Source organism: Platalea leucorodia (genome assembly GCF_965183815.1).
Source record: "Platalea leucorodia genome assembly, chromosome: 3".
NCBI classification, from domain to species: Eukaryota; Metazoa; Chordata; class Aves; order Pelecaniformes; family Threskiornithidae; genus Platalea; species Platalea leucorodia.
The window spans coordinates 9157257-9175591 of NC_138825.1; the positions used below are offsets into that span (position 1 = coordinate 9157257).

General features: G+C 43.8%; 1 protein-coding gene across 1 annotated transcript in view; it reads right to left on the minus strand.

Annotated features, from left to right (window-relative positions):
• Nucleotides 1–7260, minus strand: part of BFSP1 (beaded filament structural protein 1) — a gene marked incomplete at both ends in the record, with an annotated part of 20982 nt that extends 13722 nt beyond the window's left edge. The window contains one exon of the mRNA XM_082305909.1: nucleotides 6890–7260. Coding sequence (XP_082162035.1) covers nucleotides 6890–7260 — 371 coding nt within the window. The remainder of the gene's footprint in view (nucleotides 1–6889) is intronic.
• Nucleotides 7261–18335: the final 11075 nt, after the last annotated feature.

Genomic DNA, 18335 nt, shown 5'->3' on the forward strand with positions numbered 1-18335 from the left:
ATGTTCCTGTACTGAGTGAATAATGGATGTATATTGTGTTTATCTTTCATTTGAGGAAACGGCACATATTCTTTATGACTTAGGGCTCTGTATTTGTATGTTAGATAGAATTATCTTCTAGGAAATCCTTTTAGCTGCAGAGTACAGAACTTCCTAATTGTTGATTATAGTTGTTTATTCCTTTCCCTAAATAAACTATATATAAAATGTTTAACAGGAGTTATGGTTTAATGAGACCCCATTAAATAAAACAGACAGAAGCATTTTATAGTACAAGGCAATGAGACTTTGCCATCAGTACTGAACAACTAGCTCGTCAAAATCCATCTGCTGCCAGTGCCAAAGTACATAAATACAGTCTATTCCTGTTTATCCCTTTGCTTTCCCCAAAATAACAGAGATACAGAGAAATAAAAAGCTGTCATTTTCTTACTTTCTACAAGAAACCCTCATGGTTGGTGACAATCAACTCTGGTGGTGAATGTCCTTCACTTGCAGTACAAGCAATGGCATCAACACAAGTACGAACACGGCTATAACTCGAAATTTAACGTAAATCCTCTCCTGTCTTCTGAAATCATCGATTCAGCCGAGATATGCTGGTGGCATCTAAGGGACTTGCTCCAGTCAACAGGGAACTTCTCAGTTCCTGGACTGTACACATCAGGGATCAAGTTATAATGGTCATGTCAACCTCACTTCTTTCTTTTTATCTCCTGAAGGACGAACAGCCAATGTTATTCTCATCTCTTTCAACACGTCTTGGAAAGCTGAAGGGATGGGGTCACTTGTGAACTGACCAGGACCACAAAGGAAGAATTTGGCAGAACATAGAAACGGACTCAACTTGGTGCTCTGGTTCCCCAACTTTCCCTTCTTGTGAAATCCCATAATATTAGCAGGGTTGGTCACTGGTCTGTTTTCAGTTCTTACCATGAACAGTAAAGAAACAAGTGAAAATGATGAGCTTTTATTTCATTATCGCTCCTACAAATCGCTGGACCTCCTCAGCTGAAGTGCTATTTTTTGACAAAACTAAACCAAAGTCTTTTTGCCAAATGGTAGTAAGACAGGGTTCACTTCCAAGGATACAACCAAGAATATTCCGCTTCAAAAGCGAGACTGCCTTAGTTTCTGTTCTTTATTAAGTAGCTCACCTCCAACCAATTTTCTACCTATCTTATAAAATTTTTGTGTGCAGTTGACAATAAACACTTTGTTAATTTAGATACTTTCTGCAACTGAGCAAGAGCGAAGCAGTTTGTGGCAGCCTGTGAAATCAAACATACAGCTACAATAAAAGGCTGGATTTATACAATATTATAATAAGTAATATACAACCATCCAATAGAGTCAGGGTCTGAATCTCAGCCCTAATGTCATTCAGACCTGCTCAAATCTGCCAAATTGCTAGATCTTCACTCAAAAATTCTTTCAATGACTGAAATATTCAGCTACATTTTCCTTCAGTCTCAAATAACTCGAATACCTGCTGTGTCGCACAGCCATAAATCCACCTGGCAGCCTTGAGAGAATTAGTATTGTCTGGTTATCCTTTGAAAGAGGATTGCTTTTAAGTGATGGTCAATCTACTCCAGAAGCTCAGTGCAAAAGGGATAAGGATCTCTTAGAAATGCTTCAGAGACCTCACGATGCCTCTGTGCCTGCTGAAATCTGTCTATGTTAGTGCAATAGCTGACAAATTGCAGCCCTGTTATGCTTCAAACCTGATTTCAATGTTCAAGTAATTAGCTAGACAGAGAATCATAGAATCGTTTAGGTTGGAAAAGACCTTTAAGATCATCAAGTCCAACCATTAACCTAGCATTGCCAAGTCCACCACTAAACCGTATCCCTAAGTACCACATCTACGTGTTTAAAAGAGGACATGTTTTTCTTAGATAGTTTCTAGTCAACCTTTCCTGGACCTTAAGAACCATGAGGTTCATTTGTTTCATTTAAAAAAAAAAAAAACAACCTTCTCATCTAGTCAAGTAGCTTTAGGGGTGCAATAAAACTTTTTGGACTGTTCAGAAAAATAGAGTATTAATTGTTTTTTGCATAGGGGAAAAGAAATAGAGTGGAGGGGGCTGCCAGGCTCAAACAAAGGCAGATAAGAGCTTTAAAGGTTCCCATGATCTCACCTCTTTTAGCTTAGCAGCTGTCTGTCGGGGCACTAACAGATTTACAGGTATTTGTTAAGCCCCTTCAGCCCCACTACAGCTCAGGGCACTGGCCTGGTGAGAGCATCGGGCATGCAGGAGGGAAGCCCACCGCTAGCCTTGTTTCTCCACCTGGGAAGCACGGCTCCAGCAGCACTGTAAATCTCTTTTCCCATCCCCAGCTAACAGACAGGCTGTGCTTGCTCTTAAAAGATGGGGCCAGGGCAAGGCCCTTTTGATTCGGACCCTGCCTCTGCTGCAGTGCAAGGGCTGGCTGCCCTCCAAAGAGGAAACAGTCACAATACATCCTCGTGATGCTCAATGGCCAGATACTCAATTTGGTGTCAAGCCTGTGCTTTCAATATAAAGAGAAATGCTGCCTCTCTGTTGAACCCTACTGAACTCTTCCAGCAATATATGAAACCTCTTAGCCACAAGTCGAGGCTAAACTTTTCTATGAATTTTTTCCTTTTCAGTTTCCCTGAGGCACTTTGCTAGCCTTTTCCTCAATAGAGGCTGCAGTAATTTGGGTGCTAAAGAGAGCACAAACTGCAAAATGCTCATCCTGCAAGGATGACGGACAGGCCAATAACGCTTGTATTTTATGCCGTGAAAGCTAGGATGAGCCCCGTGAGGGCTCTGCTCTGCTGATTTATGAACAGATTGCTATCTACATTATCAAGAATCTGCTATCAAGCAGCTGACAGCCACAGAGCAAGATTTCAGCAGTCTGAGGAGGCAGTGGAGGGCAGACAGGACCTCCTCACCCACAGCTGCAGCAGGATAAAGCTCTCCCTATCACCAGAGAAGCAGCAGCAGCACAGAGACAACCCCCACGGACAGGGCTTGAAAATGGCTTTGCTGATGGTCACCGGCTACGGAGTCCCTACTGCTCCCCATATCCCAGCTATCATGTTTTCCTATTTGTTTTTGTTTTCTCTCACGGGTGTTGGGTCTCCACTGTAGCCCCGAAGGATGTCAGCTCATCTGAGCATCACCACGCAGCGCAGCTTGGCGAACACAGTGCCAATTTCTGTGTCTAGCAACTTCCAGGGACTAATACGGCATGCAAAACCCACAAGATCAGCAGTGAATGAATTTTAAATGGAATGATCGATTAGCAAGACTTTTCATTTCTGAAGTTAATTAATCCTGTTCAGTCAAGGGTGCTAAAATCTGGGTTTCAGCATCTTTCCTAATATCATGGAGAGAGAAATACAGTCCTTTCCCACAGCCAGATGCAACATTGCTATAATAATGATGCTCAGTAAAATTAGCATAATTAGTCTTTTAATGAGATGCATCCAAACAATTCCTAGTGATGCTTTTTTTGCAACTTCAAGAAAAAGAATTTGCCACTGGTACAGAGTCTGAATTATTCATGTTAATGTGAAAAGCTATGAATGTGGCTATAGAGGATTTCAAAATAAATTTTAATATAAGATCAACTTTTCAATGGTTCATGCACATTTAATTGTACAGACCTAGTAGTCCTCGGCCCTACTGTGTTTAAATGTAGCTTTAAAAGGTCTATTTATATAGACGTAGCTTTAAAAGGTTTACTTATAGATATAAATCTATTTCCCAAATCGTGAATGTGACTAAAAGAATGGCTTGTAAGGGCTGAAGTTCATTGCATTAGTGAAGGACACAGGCATTTGTCAATTAATTGGTACACAATGCTCCACCTGAAGAAACTTTGTTAATCCTAGTGTGCCAAAAGTCGATGCTTTATGTTTCAAACTGAAGCAAGAAACCCATACGTTGCCAGCGAGGACACGGCCTGCTGCCGACTGAGCGCAGCCCCAGGTAGGAGAGCAGGTCTTCAGCACAGGAATACCCCTGGTTTCAGTAGCATGGCAAGGCCCTAACACGGCACAGAAGATTATTCCTCCCGTATTTTGTTGAGAAACCTTTATGTATAAGTTTACGTAGCTGAAATCACAGCCATCAGGATGGCTTTGAGCTAGAAACAGGGTGAGAAGGCAGAGTACACTGTCGGAGCACTGGCCTTGTTTTAACGCCTACAACTCCAAACCCAACCAATTTTTTTCCGACTCTGAAGAAACTTTCATGTCTGTCTTCAGGTCAAATTTGGCAGTTCCCAAGAGAAAAAAAGAAACTCAAAAATCACTTCTTGATGTAAACTGACAGCAATTTGGTTAAAAAGCAGCCACTGCTCTTCCACTGTAATGGCCCTGTGTATCTTTAATTTTCAAATTGCAACGTTGTTTGCTCAGATATAGTCAAAGTTTCCTTTTTACTTTGGTTTACAGCTGCTGAGTGAACATCCCAGGATTGTATGACAAGGCACCATCCATTTTTTCGAAGAAGTCACTAACTACCCCTATAACAGGTCCTAAATCTCACTTTCAAGAAGCACAGCCCCCTTCTCTGGGTGTTTCCCCCCCAGGATTTTCAGTGTCCTGTATTCTTCCCCACCTATTTACAGCTCGCCTAAAGCACCTCTAATAAAAAGTAAATTATCTTTGTGTCAGATAGCTAATCCTGCTGCTGAGGAATTATACAGGCAGTTAATCCACAAACTGCTCAGGTGGACGCAGAAATCCATTAAAAGGTTGCCAGTACAAACTAATTTTTTCTTACCAGTTTTTCTAATTTTTTCTTGCCAATGTTTCTTGCAAGTTGCTGAAATCAAAGTTGTGTATTTCACTGCACTGGCTCTTCCCCTGCCTGAAATACTCCATACGGAGATAACACGTTTTTGCCCAGCTATACCATAGCACTACATATTTCTACACAGTTTGCATATATTTTTAACTAATATGCAGCTAGACATTTAAGTACCGACTTTAGTAAAAATCTCCCGGATACTGTGTAATAAAAACATATGAACAAGTATCAAAGTCAACAGCTGAATTATAGCATTGGCTCACAGCCGAATTTCCTGCTCCTAAATACTGGAATACAAAACTGCCTAATCAGGTGCTTATTACTCGCCAGCACTGAGTCAGGGCATCGTGGACATCTGACCGTTTCCAGCATTAAGTCTCAGTGCATATGGATGGGCTATTTTCTGCTGTCAGATGAGAAAGAGAGATCAGGGCTTGGCATTTCTATAGCTGTGCCATAGCTCACAGCCCCCATGGGCTGTTCGTGTGGCAGCCTGCTGAATTGGGTTGGAGATATTATTTTTTAACTTTTTTTTTGCCAGCTCATTTTCTTGATTCAAATCTCAGGGTGGCCCCAGGAATAGCTGCGGCAGCAGGGCAGATCAGGTGGTGTGTGCCAAGCAGCTTGCAAGGCTGGGGAGGGCAGGATGAGGGTGCATTAGGACCGTATGGCTGCTGATAGCGATACGTCATCAGGCCGTGGCCTAAAGACTCAGACGGCCTAGAGATCAATTATTGTGCATGTGTTTTCTGGCTCTTTCCAGCTGAAAAATGATCAGAGAGAGAAAAGGAAAATGTTATCAGTCTTACACTTAGTAATCCAGAGAAGAGGAAAATCAGTAGAGGATCAGACAGAAAAATCACGTCGTTTGGGCATGGCTGGACAAAAAGTCTGTGATGGAGACAAGGGATGAAATCTTGAGGGACTTGTACTTCTGCAGTAGCAAGACAGCGCTCCAGGTGATTCACCTTCTGCCTTATTTAAAATGTTTCTGGTGAGTGTGGTGAGCATCGCCCAGGAGTGGCTGCACTTACACCAAGACTGTGTTTGCTGAAAATATTTTGTTTTTCTCCTTCCCATCACTGTCAGTGAAAAGTGTTTCTAAGCTAAAGCATGTTATATGAAGTTCACCCCTCACCCTTTGGTGGGGAAGAGAATGAAAAGTTCCTCTTCAGCCTCCATGCTGCTGCCAAATTTTCCTGGGTGTACTAGCCATACATTTAGGGGGGGAATAAACCTGACTCATAAGTAAGAGGAAGCCAAGACCCTTCTCTCCTGTGAGCAGTCCTTTTATGAGCAACGCTCACCAAGTCTCGTTGTGTAATTAATTGAGCAACACGGCCAAAACTGCCTGTTGCTGAAGGGAAGGGACCACGCGTGTCTGGAGGCACTCATATGCCTCAGCCCCGAAGGCTCCTACTCTTTGATTTATGGTGCCACTGAAGTTAAAGAAAGGTAAAAGTTAGGGGAAACCTATTCTTACAGCTATTGCTTTAGTAGCATGAGATAAAAATAGCAGGATGCAAGGAAGAAGAGGAGGGTAATTAGGCAAATTTCACATACCAGGAAAAAAATTATTTACTTTCTTTTCACCCCACATCTGTGGTGGCTGGCACAGACTGGCCCAGGTGCCTCACAATGCCTGTAAGTAAGAGTTTCTCAGAGATGTCCCACACATTTCAGGAGATGTTTGGGGTCACATAACTCTGTACAGCTCAGGCACAAGACTTGCTTCGAGCCGTTTGTTTTTTAATTGGGTTATTCCCTCTTTGCAGCTCAGAGCACAATCCGCCTATAGCAAATGAGCAACAGCAACCGACATGTGCCGTGGCGAGGACCTGCTGCTGTGGAAGGGAGAAGGGAATTACCCATCTAGTAGCAGTGAGACCATGAAAAGCAGAGCTGGAGCTCCCTAAGTCCTGGCACCTTGCTTTTCACCATGGGCTTACATGCCACCCCTAGCTACAAGTCTGATACACATAGAGAGGCATCACCCATGCACGAGAAGCAGCTGTGCCCAACCACCAAACCCATACTACAAATATTAACTATGGAAACAATACCACCTATCTTCATCCGTTCGCAAGCCTTACTTGTTGCGGTACTCATCGAGCATGCGCTGGGCGTCCTTCTCTTCCCGCTCCAGCTTGGCTCGGTCGGACGCCAGCTCCCTCATTCGCTGGCGGTTGAACTCAATCTGCCCGGCGAAGGCTTCGTCCAAGCCCACCAGCTCGTCCATGCGCTGGAAGGTCTCCAGCTGCTTGCGCAGGATAGTGTTGCGCTGCTCCAGCACACGCGCCCGGTTGATGTAGCTGGCGAAACGCTCGTTGAGCTCCTGCAGGTTCTCCAGGCCCCGGGCTTGGGCCAAACTGTCAAATTCGGGGGAGCCTCGCAGCTCATCGTAGGCATCCGACCGCTCATACTTCTCCTTGCGCACCTCGCGAAGGAAGCTGCTCCTGTACATGGCTTCAGGAGGGCTGTGCGGTGCCGGGGTCCCCTCTTGCGTGCCTGCCTGTCTCTCCAGTTTGGATCTGAATTATGTCTGGGGGGTTTGGGGAGGAAAAACTGAACATAATCACCCCCCCAGATGATTAGGACTTGTCTCCAGGGCTGTTTGTGGCACTAAAGGCATCATCTGCAGCAGTGAACTAAATAAATCCCAATGGCCCCGCCTTGGGGCTGCCCGCCCGGGTGTCAGCAGTTTGGAGGAGCAGCGGGTATGGGGGGGCGAGGGGCTTTTCTTTTTGAACATTGCAATTGTGTACAGCCAGAATAAAAGAGAGCAACGTCTAGCTTTCGCTCGGTGGATTAAAGCGTTACCCACAGACAACAAAACGAGTGCTTTGCAGTTTCGGAGGCTGAGCTCAAAGCCTTTCGTGGCTGTGTTGGGGGGAGAGCTTTGTCCCATGGTGGTGTCCCCAGGGCTGTGCGCAGAGGCCTTCTGCTGAGCCAGGATTTTGGTGTGAGTGGATCACAGTGCTTGATTTTTATTATTTGACAGTTTTGCGATCGTTCAGGATGATGGGATGGTGTATAAAAGTCAACGTGACTCCTGCTCCAAGGACAAGATTTGGCCATATGGTTCTCACTTCATGCTTCTTCATGTCAGCCTTTTCTACATGTTATTTCTACCTGGCATGAGAGGCATCAGAGCAGGAACAGTACTAAAAGCTCCATACATAACATGTTGGGAGGCCAGTTTCCTTGGGGATTGCTAAGTGCCATATCCCCTCGTGACTCGGACATACCATATTATCCCATGGGGAGCCACCATCCTTCCTTCCTTCCTTCCTCCCTTTACTTCTACCATAATGTAGTCTCATGTGCTGCCATTCCCTGAGAGGCTTTAATTTCTCTGGAAACAATGGATGTATTTCCTCTAGTACTTTTCTTCAGTCTTTCCCTTTGCAAAATCCTGTTTCTTGGGCCTGTTCTTCTAGAAGCACATCTACTTGCCAGCCGAAGAGCCCAACACCAACGTTGAGATCTCTATTAATAATTCATTTACGTAAAAGTTGCTCTTTCATTTTTTAATGGACACATTTTATATGAATATTTAAATCGCACATATTGGAACCTTAACAGAAAGTGGCCTCACTGACGGCAAGTGCAGAGGCGAAGAAAGAAGCTAGGTGCTCAGGTGACTCTGAAGTTTGGGTTCTGCATTATCAAATCTGAATGAAAAGGGAAAAAAAAAAGTTCATTAGAAGTTTTCTCCATCTTTCCTATTCTACTTCAGATTACTTGGAAGTACAACGTGGAAAGATCAAATAATCTTTCAGAAAATCAAAGTAGGCTTTACACACGCATTGTGCAGCTCCTCTGAACTACATAAATAGCAAAATGGGTAGATTTTTTAGAAATATTTGGAATCTTTATATAGCAGTGGATGTGAAACTACTGCTTTCCATGCTGCACAAACACGTTGGCATTTGCAGCTCTTTAGCTGGACAAGCCTACCCAGCCAAACAATGTAGCTGAGCTTTTTACAAAGTTAGTCTTCCAGAAGGGATCAGAAAGTAGATTCTGCTGGATTGTGGGCGGTGTATTTCCATGGCAAGAGTTTTTTAGGTTTTAGATAGCCTTTCAGTACAATAATAGCCTATGTGAGTACTATCCCATCCCTCTCTCTGGGGCTGGAAGCAGCCCTGACTCCATGCTGACCATGCACCTTAACTCCTTATGTAATAAAATGGAAATTTCTGTAAAGGCCTGTTAGTGACCCACCTTAAACAGAGTGGTCTGTCGGCAGGGAAACCCTTGCAGTGCACATTTTTATTATTAAAATTCATCCCATGCTTTCTATTAGGAATACCTGGGTTTGCTATAGCATGTCTTTCTACATGCTAGAGCATTTCCCTAAGGTGGGATTCCTGATTCAGTAAGATCTCAGCTTAGGCTGGTTTTTTTCCCTGCTGACTTGCTATCGACACTGCTTTACTGGGGCCAAACCAAGCTAACACAACTCAGGCTCTGTATTAGTGACAGAGGCTCTGACTTTTAGTTAGGTGGCTTAAGGAGACACAACTCAGGTTCTCTATTAGTGACGGAGGCTCTGACTTTTAGTTAGGTGGCTTAAGGAGACATCCTGGCCTCCAGACAGCTTGTGAACACTCCAGTGCATCAAACCAGAATGAGACAGCTTGAAAGGAAAAGCAGTTTGGCCTAGACTGCAACTGTTATTCTTCTTTTCAAACAGAGACCATCAAAAACACCACAGAAAAATCAATCTCCTCCTATTATGCACTGTATTATTTGACTCATCTAATGGACCACCAAGGTGAATTTCTTACAAAGGGATCCTGCACGCTGTTTCCTATTTAGAGACGGCTCAAAGACTGAAAGGTTATCTACACACGCATTAATGAAGTGTCTGACAAACTGCTTCGAAGCTTTTTAGATTTAAATCAGTGAGTGCGTATACAAAAACACTTCTATACAAAATATGCAATCTTTTTACCCTAATGCCTGCAATATAAACAAGAAAGAACATAAAGAAACAATTTGTATCTTTCCCTCTTTTTCCCCAGAATACGTGTGACTTGTTCTTCCGAGAACAAAATCTGAATGCTGGCTCTTTGCAGTTTAGATGCACTATGTGATACATCACCGTCGCCCCAGAACGGCTGTTTACCTACCACTGCACAGCTCAATAAATCCCTGGTACAAGTGGGTGGTTTGTTTCTTCTTTAATTGTTTGTATTGCTATAACTCCTTCGCAGAGTAACTTGGCTATGTCCCTTACGCACAGTATGAGTATATTTTGGCAGTACCATCAACCTGCTTGTACTGCGTACTGCTCAGCTAAGCCACCACAAATTCCTCATGCTAAATCAAAACAAATTAAAAAAAAAAAGAAACACAACACCAACCCACATGAAACCTTATCTTTCTGCTAAGAACAGGCCCAGCCCTAGCTGTGGTCTGCTAGGTTGGCAGCTGAGCCTGTGCTGGCCATGGCTGCAGGGCAGCCCTGGGGCTCCTATACCCTCCTTACCCAGGGGACTTCCAGCTCTGCTTCTTTCCTCACGGGGAAAACCCTTTTGATATCGGTGGGTCAAGACAGGGTAAGAGTCGAAACAGATCCCTGCAGGCAGCCTGCTCAGGTTTTTCAATTTGATCCTCCGAGCTCAATAATAATATGACAGCTTGTTGGTCTGTCTATTCAGCTGCTGTGAACTGACCACAGACAACGGTGGGGCTCTACCAGTACAGTCCAGCTGAGGCACTCAGTTCACTGTTGCTGCCTTTTCAAGTTATTTTGCTTTATTCAGCGCCTGATGCTATAGCCCAAAGTTTCCTATTCCTGTAGTCCAGAATGAAACTTCAGAGCAGGGTGTGCTCATGAAAGGCATTACGAGCATTTCATGGCAAGGTCTCATTAGATGGAAATTGAGGTTATTCTTTTGGAGAACCGATGCTCCAAAGGCCACGTCCAAGTATGTCATGTCACATGGCTGAAAAGAGCTGCAGTGAAGGCGTTCAGCGCTGAACTTCTTGCAAATATGACCAATGAGGAAGATTAAATAAATTTGGGCTGATTAGCTTTAAGGACAACCCAAAGTGATGTACATTCAAACATAAAAGAGTCCAGCACAATGAAAAAAGGTTTGTGGTGGGTTTTTTGTGGGGTTTTTTTTGTTTGTTTGTTTGGTTGGTTGGTTGGTTTTTTTCTTCTTTTCCATGTCCATGGTGAATAGGACAAGAAATAATGAGTTTGAACTGTGCAATATAAGATATGAATGAGTTACGAGGAAAGGAGTCTAACTGTTCCTCTAACGAAGCACTGGAGATAAAAGATTGCAAAATCTCAGTCACTGAAGCTCTTTAAAGATCAGGCTAAGCAAACATTGCCCAGGATTGAGGAATATTTTGTCTATCCGACCTTAGGACAGCATTTACTGATGACTGTCAGGACACTGCAGGGGGGTTCCTTACTGGCCTCTTAGTGCCCCCAGGGCCCTGGCAACGATTTCTGAGGTCTTTCCCAATCCTGTGATATCCATACTCTCCTATTTCTTAACCACTCTTGCATGTGTTTGTATTTGCTTCAGAAATTATGCTCTGGTGGGTGATTTCCAGTGCAGTGCATCACAGCTGGATACTGACTTGCACCCTGCTTTTTGGACTTTTCCCCCAGAGATATTCCTATCCCTCCAGGCAACACCATGAAGGTCAGAGCCCAAAGTTGAGCTTTAGCTATAACGTTATGCAGCTCTTCACAAAATATGTGGTTAGATACCACCAGAGGGCTGTAGTCCTACAGCATGAGCAGGCTGTGGGTTGGAGATTCAGTACCATGAAACAAGATGGGTTTTGTCCTTACTGCGATAGTAGATATGCTGCAACAAGCCGCTGCTTCTGCATAAGGGCACCAAAGTCTGCGAGGGTCGGGATCAGTCCCTCGCTGGTGGTGAATGCGCTGCTGTAAAGCTGTGTATCTGCCTCATTGCTCAGGACACACACCGCCGCTGCCGAAACCAGCTTGAATAAATATCCCAAACTAACAGCAGCCCAGGACAGATCCTTTGCTAAGCTCCCACTGCAAAATCAGGTCAGCAGATCTACTGGCACACACCTGGTGTTAGGCTGTGCTCTTCAGAAAGCTGGGCATGATATGTGGAATTGGATTAAAGAAAAGGACATTGTTAATTTTCTGTAGCGACCATAAACAAAATAAAATAGCAGTAAATTTTTGGTCTGTTTTGTAATGGTAAGTGTGTAGTAGTAACTAAGTTTCCCAATTGCAATGTTAGGCAGACAAGCTCTACCAAGTTAAGCTGAGAGACTTTTTTTTCCCCCTTCGTTTTGGCCGTCAACCAGAAGAAACACCACTCTGAAAGACACCCTTTCAGTTAAAGGATCAGAGACGAAAATGGGGTAAATTCTCAGGATTTTGTTTTTCATTTCCTACTTTCTTTTTAATCTAACCACTTTGGGTTTTTTGTTTCCCTTTCTGAATAGTGCACAAAGCAGCAAAGGACAATATATCAAAAAGAAATGAGATCTCTAGAAGGTGACAGTTGGTTTAGACCTCAGACTCCTGAGAAAAAGTGGAACTGAAGAAAGAGAGGAAAAAGTTTGAGCTAATTGCAGATAATGCTCCTTTCAGCATTCAACATGCCCTGACTAGGGGCACAGGATGGCCCCTATCCCTATACCTCATTATTTAGCAATATTGCTTATTTGGAAGAACAGAGCATTTTTGAGATACTCTGACATGTCTGCAAGTTTTCATCCTGAAACTGCTGAAGACTGAAATACCTAATTTGTCTTTGTAGAGATCACATCTGTTTGTTAAGATGTTGATTCAGAAAACTAAGTAAACTGTGGCTATTTTCTTGGTACTTCAGAACAAGAATCAACCCATTTGAACAAATCTTGTTTTTCAGAATATCTCTTAGGAACAAAATACTTCAACCCAAATTTTCCCATGTGAGCTTAAGGTTTTTCCCATTTCCTTTTTTGGGGGGAAAAACATTGTAATTGATACATAATTTTGATGGGGCCAATAATATACTTCACAGTGTAGAAGAGAGAAAATAAGGACAGTTTTCTCCCTGAAGAGTTCTTAATACAGGGAAAGAAAAGACACAGCATGCTTCATAAATCATATGGCCTTTCCTTCCACCCAGGAAAAACAGAGTAGGAAGCTCTGTTTTCTGATAGGGTATTTGTCTGATTTTCTATGGGGGGGGGGGGGAAGAGAAAACACAGTTGAACTGAATCTGGACTCCACTTGAGCCCTGTAGGCAATAATCTGAATTCCTGTAATAGACAGAACAAGGAAAACAGGAGGCAGAGGAGACATGCAATCTCTGCTGGAAAGAATACCCCGAATGAATGAAGTAGCAGAATTGGGGAAGGGAAACGACGAGAGAAGATCCTGAAAAGGGGTCAAAGGACAAACTTTAATTGGGGGCTGGTATACAACAGCCATCTGTGTTTGCCAACCTGGGTCTTTAGGGAGCGCTGCTAATGGTGATGTAAAGCTGGATGCATCTCAGCAGTGATGGTGGTGGGAGGTCCGGCTTGGCAAAGAGGAATAGCAGCCTCCAGCAGACAGGGGAGAGGGGAGGAGAATGGCTTGAATCCCCGCTCCTCTCCTGCCCCAGCAGCAGCTCAGGATGAGGATCTTGTTAAGGACAGACGTTGCCTTCAGCCACCTTCACAGAAGAAGAGGAGGGGGGCCACAAGCCACACATATTCCCACACGTGCAAATCTGACAAGCTGTCTCTGGTCCTTACAGCTACCAAAGCCACCTGGTTAAACTGGCATTCAGAGCTGATGAGCCCTTCCTGCCCCCATGGACCAAAAAAAGAAGTGAGACGGAGGCCAAACACTGGTCCCTTCCCTCCCCAGTAGCACCAGAGTGCACACAGCATCCCTTCCCTGCCCCTGATGCCAGCAGCTGTTCTTGCTTTTTCCTGCCCAGGAACCCAGGGTCTGAACCTAAATAACTGGCAAATGATGATGTTTTTCCTAACAGCATCCAGGCAGCGGGGTGTTTGCTCACTTTAGGGAGCTACCGTCAGACACGTCTTCTCAGCTATGTCTCGTCATGGTGCCAGAGCTGAATACAGAGTCACAGAATGAAATGAAGCATTACACATGCTCAGCACAGAGAAGACTATGAATTTTAAACACATGCCATTGATTTTTCTTCCCCCACTTGAATATTTAGCAGAGAGCTGCTAAAATCCTGCCTTAAGTTTCTGGAAGTTAATAAAACTAGATAAGATGCTCGAATTCTCGCCAGTAGCAAATACATAATGAAAGGTACTGAGCAGGGCTGATTTCTACTGGATCACGTCGTCAGTGCATCGTCACGAGAGTGAACCAGACAGCTTCTAATTCAAAAAGCAATTTTTAAAACCTGCAGTGTCTTTCTGGACAATCATTCAGCTTCTCGGAGCTGCCAAAGGCAATCTAGCAACAGACTGAAACTTAGAGAGGCAGAAGTAAACAACCCAGAGGTTTGTGTCTTGGGGACAGGAAACTGAGAATTCACCAATTGCAACAAAACTGACCAAACTGAGAAAAGTTAAAAAACAAACAAACAAAAAAACCCCCCCAAAAAAACCCAAAAACCCCACCAGGCACATAGGTAGTGTTTCCTTCTACTCTGTTCCTGATTTTGTTTCACTGAAAATGAAAGGGGAAAATTTATAGCATGCAATACATGTAGAAGGATAAATTAAGGAACTTTGAGTAAATGGGAGCTGAACATAAAAATATTTCCCTTTCTGTTTGTATTGCTTTTCAGTCCTGCTTGCCATGAATCCCATTAAACAGAAAACATAAAGCACTTTGTTAGTTCTCCTTCACTAGAAGTTCAGAAAACAAAAAGATAATGTCTGTGACTGGAGTAAAAGACCCAAATGATATTTTTTTAGAAATGAAACCTCTGCTATTGGTGAAGCAAAAATACATCTGTTCACTGCCATCAATGCTGGGTGCAATGGTACAGCAATCAGCTTGTTACTGTTGCTATGGCATAAGACTGGTTAGGGGACATGCAGGCTACAAATATAGAAATAAATTAGTTGATGCATATTGGGGAAAACATCATCTATCACCGTAAATCCAAGGTTTTCCGTGTTATAAAGCCATTTACAAAGTGTCTTGTTCATCTGTCTGATTGCCTACATCAGAAGTTGGCCATGGGTGCAGCATTAATCACTGGCATTCACAGGTACTTAAGTAAGAGTGAGAGTCCTGTTTATTCCCAGCCTGTTTCTGACTGGTTCCTGCTGGGAGCAGCTTACCATGAAGGGCTCAGGTGACTATTCCGGATTTTGGGGGAATAATAACAATCCTTGACTGGTCTCTGGGGATTTGAAGAGCAAGCTCCTGGAGACACCAAGTGTTCCTTAGGCTCTCCTGCTGCTCCTTCCTGCCAATGGATTATAAGGTCTTTCTGGCAGCTGAATCACTGGGGTATAGCTTTTTAGGAACCCCCAAGCATGCACACAGAGGCATGAAAAGAGAAAGACCACCCTGGGGGTTCATAGGTCCTCACAAAGAAGGCACAGCAGAAGTAGACCTGAATGTAGGATTTCACCTTTGTACCTCCCACCCTCAGCTGCTCTGTGCTGCTGCTCTACAAGGCTATCATCTTCTGCAACGCAGAGCAGGGGTGGCTCCTCAAATGTATCACTGCACTCGCTTCTCAGCTGTGCAGGTATTTGCAGGCAGGATGGGAAAGAGACAGCGTAGCTAAGGAGGTACTTCATTACCCTGCCTGGTGATTGCTGCCTGCTCATCTCGCAAATAAATGGCCACTTTGATATTTTGTTTTGGGTCTTAGTACAGCCTGTTATGAATCATCTATTTAAACACCTCACCGTTTCTCTGAATAAAATGCACTTTAAAGCCACTGTACTTCGCAAACAAAGTGCTCATCGGAAAACTTAGGAGTAGCACTTGCAATGTGAAGTGCATACCTTCATCTGTGTCTAGCTTCAGAACAGTGCTAGAAATTACCTCTTCAAGGGCATGGTCCTAATTAGCCTTCTAAGCGACCTGCTGCTTTTCATCGACTCTGCCCCATGCCAGTGCTGCTGTGGCCTGAGTCATTGGAGATTTCCTTGCTGGTACCTTTGGCTGTCATCAAGCCTCCAGTCTTGATTGCACCTAAATACCAACAGCGATAAGAAGGGTAGCTTTCAGTCAGATCAAGCTTCTGAAATGAAGTCAGAATCAGGAAAAATCCTCTCAGCAGAGAGAAACACTGCAGTTTTCTTTCCTTTTTGAGATTCCCCCAGACAGATGAAAAGAAAAAGACTGCTTCTTTAAGAAAATAATTTAAAAAAAGGGCAGCCTTCCTTACGAGATCAGAGATGTGAACAAAGGTAGACTATTAGAATACAAGTATTTCTCTAATTGGGTTTATCAAGGTGCCTGTCACGCTGTGAAAACACACTCAAATCACTGCTGCACTGTTGAGAAAAATAATCACTTGTTTCCCTGATTAGACTAAAACATGAGTTGCTCTGTGACTACCTGCTAATCATAAATCTTCCAGAACATAAAAAATGCCCAATATGTTAAAACACAAACTACTTGTGTCATAACAAACCATCCAGCTGGAGGCTACAAACACAAAGAGCATCATCTGCTGTGTGTCTTTATAAAGTTAATAAGGTGCACCGAAAGGCTCACACAGACCATTATCATCCAGAAAGGCTGCTACCAACTTTTCAGCACAAAATGGATCAGATCATTATGCAAATAAATACTAGGGTCAATTTATGGATGTTTGCAGCTGGTGAGGCACCAGTTGCCTCTTGAATTAATGCGAGAGGCATCAGCACCGATTTTGTGCGAGAACAAGACTGTGATCCTCGGTCCTCTGGGAGTGGTGGGGAAAACAAGCCAAAATGTCAGGATCCTGCAGGTTGGATTAAATATATGACACAGACTGTACTGGAGGAACAGTGAAGCAGTACCAAGATCTCCAGCAACGGGAGGCCCTGTTTCAGGAGAGTGATACTGTACTGTCCGCCCTCGCGGCTAGCGACCCTTGAACCAAAGCAGACAAGCTGAACTTCGAGGTGCCATCACATGAAGTAGTGCTTCTAATGCCACGGCCTTTGCTTTCCAAAGCATGAAAAATGTCCCTCAGCATTCATTGCAGGATCACTCAGCAGCCTTCTGTACTGTCACTGCCTCTGCCTCGATGCCAAGTATTGTTTATGGAGCAAAATTTCAGTCTCAGGTTAGTGCTTTGAACAGCCTGACTTCTTGAAGCACATAAAATAACTGCACCTTGAACCGTGCATAGAATCAGAGTCTAGTACCTGATAAAAGGAAACCAGTTATAATTTACTCCGAATTCATTGCATCAGCATTTAGAGAAGATTTCCTAAACAGTCAAGGCAAATTCTCCAACTCTGGTCATGCAGAATTACTCTGGGCTCACTGCCAGATCCCCCAAACATGGTATTATTTTGTGACCCCCTAATACAAATATAGAAAGTGGTCATTACTATGCACTCATCTGCGTGATTTAAAGGAGCTGTATTAGGGACAGAGATATCCCCAGTCCAAGCTGGAAGAAAGGACACTAATTACCCCATGACAGGATGCATTTCAGGATTAATTCCCATTTTCTCCACGATGCCACAAATTCCCTCCGACGCTTGGCAGGTCAAGTCAAAGAATTAGGATGGATCTGCCAGGAAAATATGAATTCTCATTGCAGTGGAGAGAAAATGGGGTTGAGGGAGATAATGGGGAAAAGCAGCCTTTAAATCTTCTGGTGGCTCTCAGGCACATGGGACAGCTCTTCCCCTGTCATACTCCTCAGCCATGGCCACCACTGGTTACACCTCCCTGGGGAAGGACCTGGCCCAGCAGTGCCGGTGTTTGCTTTGCAGATGCTGGTGCTGCTCCTCTCGCTGACTCCCGGTCCCGGTTGTCACTGTTGTACCCCTGTTGTCCTTGGGAGCAGGGGAGGGGAAGGCTTCACGTCACTTGCTATCTGCATTTCCCTTATCTTCCAGCGCCTGCTTCACATCTGAACAGACTGCGCCCAGGTTACACGTTCCCAGTTGTCACGAGGTGTCTGGACCAATTTATCCTTTTGTCTTCACTTATTTTTAGCGTATTCCCCTCCACCTCATCCATGTGCTCTTTGCTCTAAGACCACACAACTTCTGTTTTGACCCTATCTTTTGCTATCTGAAACTCAAGCTCCTCCTAGCTCAGGGCTGGACTTGCTGGTTTTGTTTACAGCCTTCCACATATATTTTTGCTGCATTTGCTTTGATCAGCCTTGCTATTGCCACATCCACTGCAATCCACTTCATAACTTGCCAAGCCTGACCCACAAACTATAACCCCATTTTCTGAATTCTGTTCCTTTTTTTTTCTCAGTATTACTATCGGTTTTGCATGTACAAGCCATTTTATGTAAAAAATTACTTCTTGCTGTAAAATAATTTATATAAAAATATGGCTACCATCTTCAGAAAGAACACAATTTATTAGCACTGGTGGTGTTTTACTGTAAATCTCACAAATCATTAGGAATC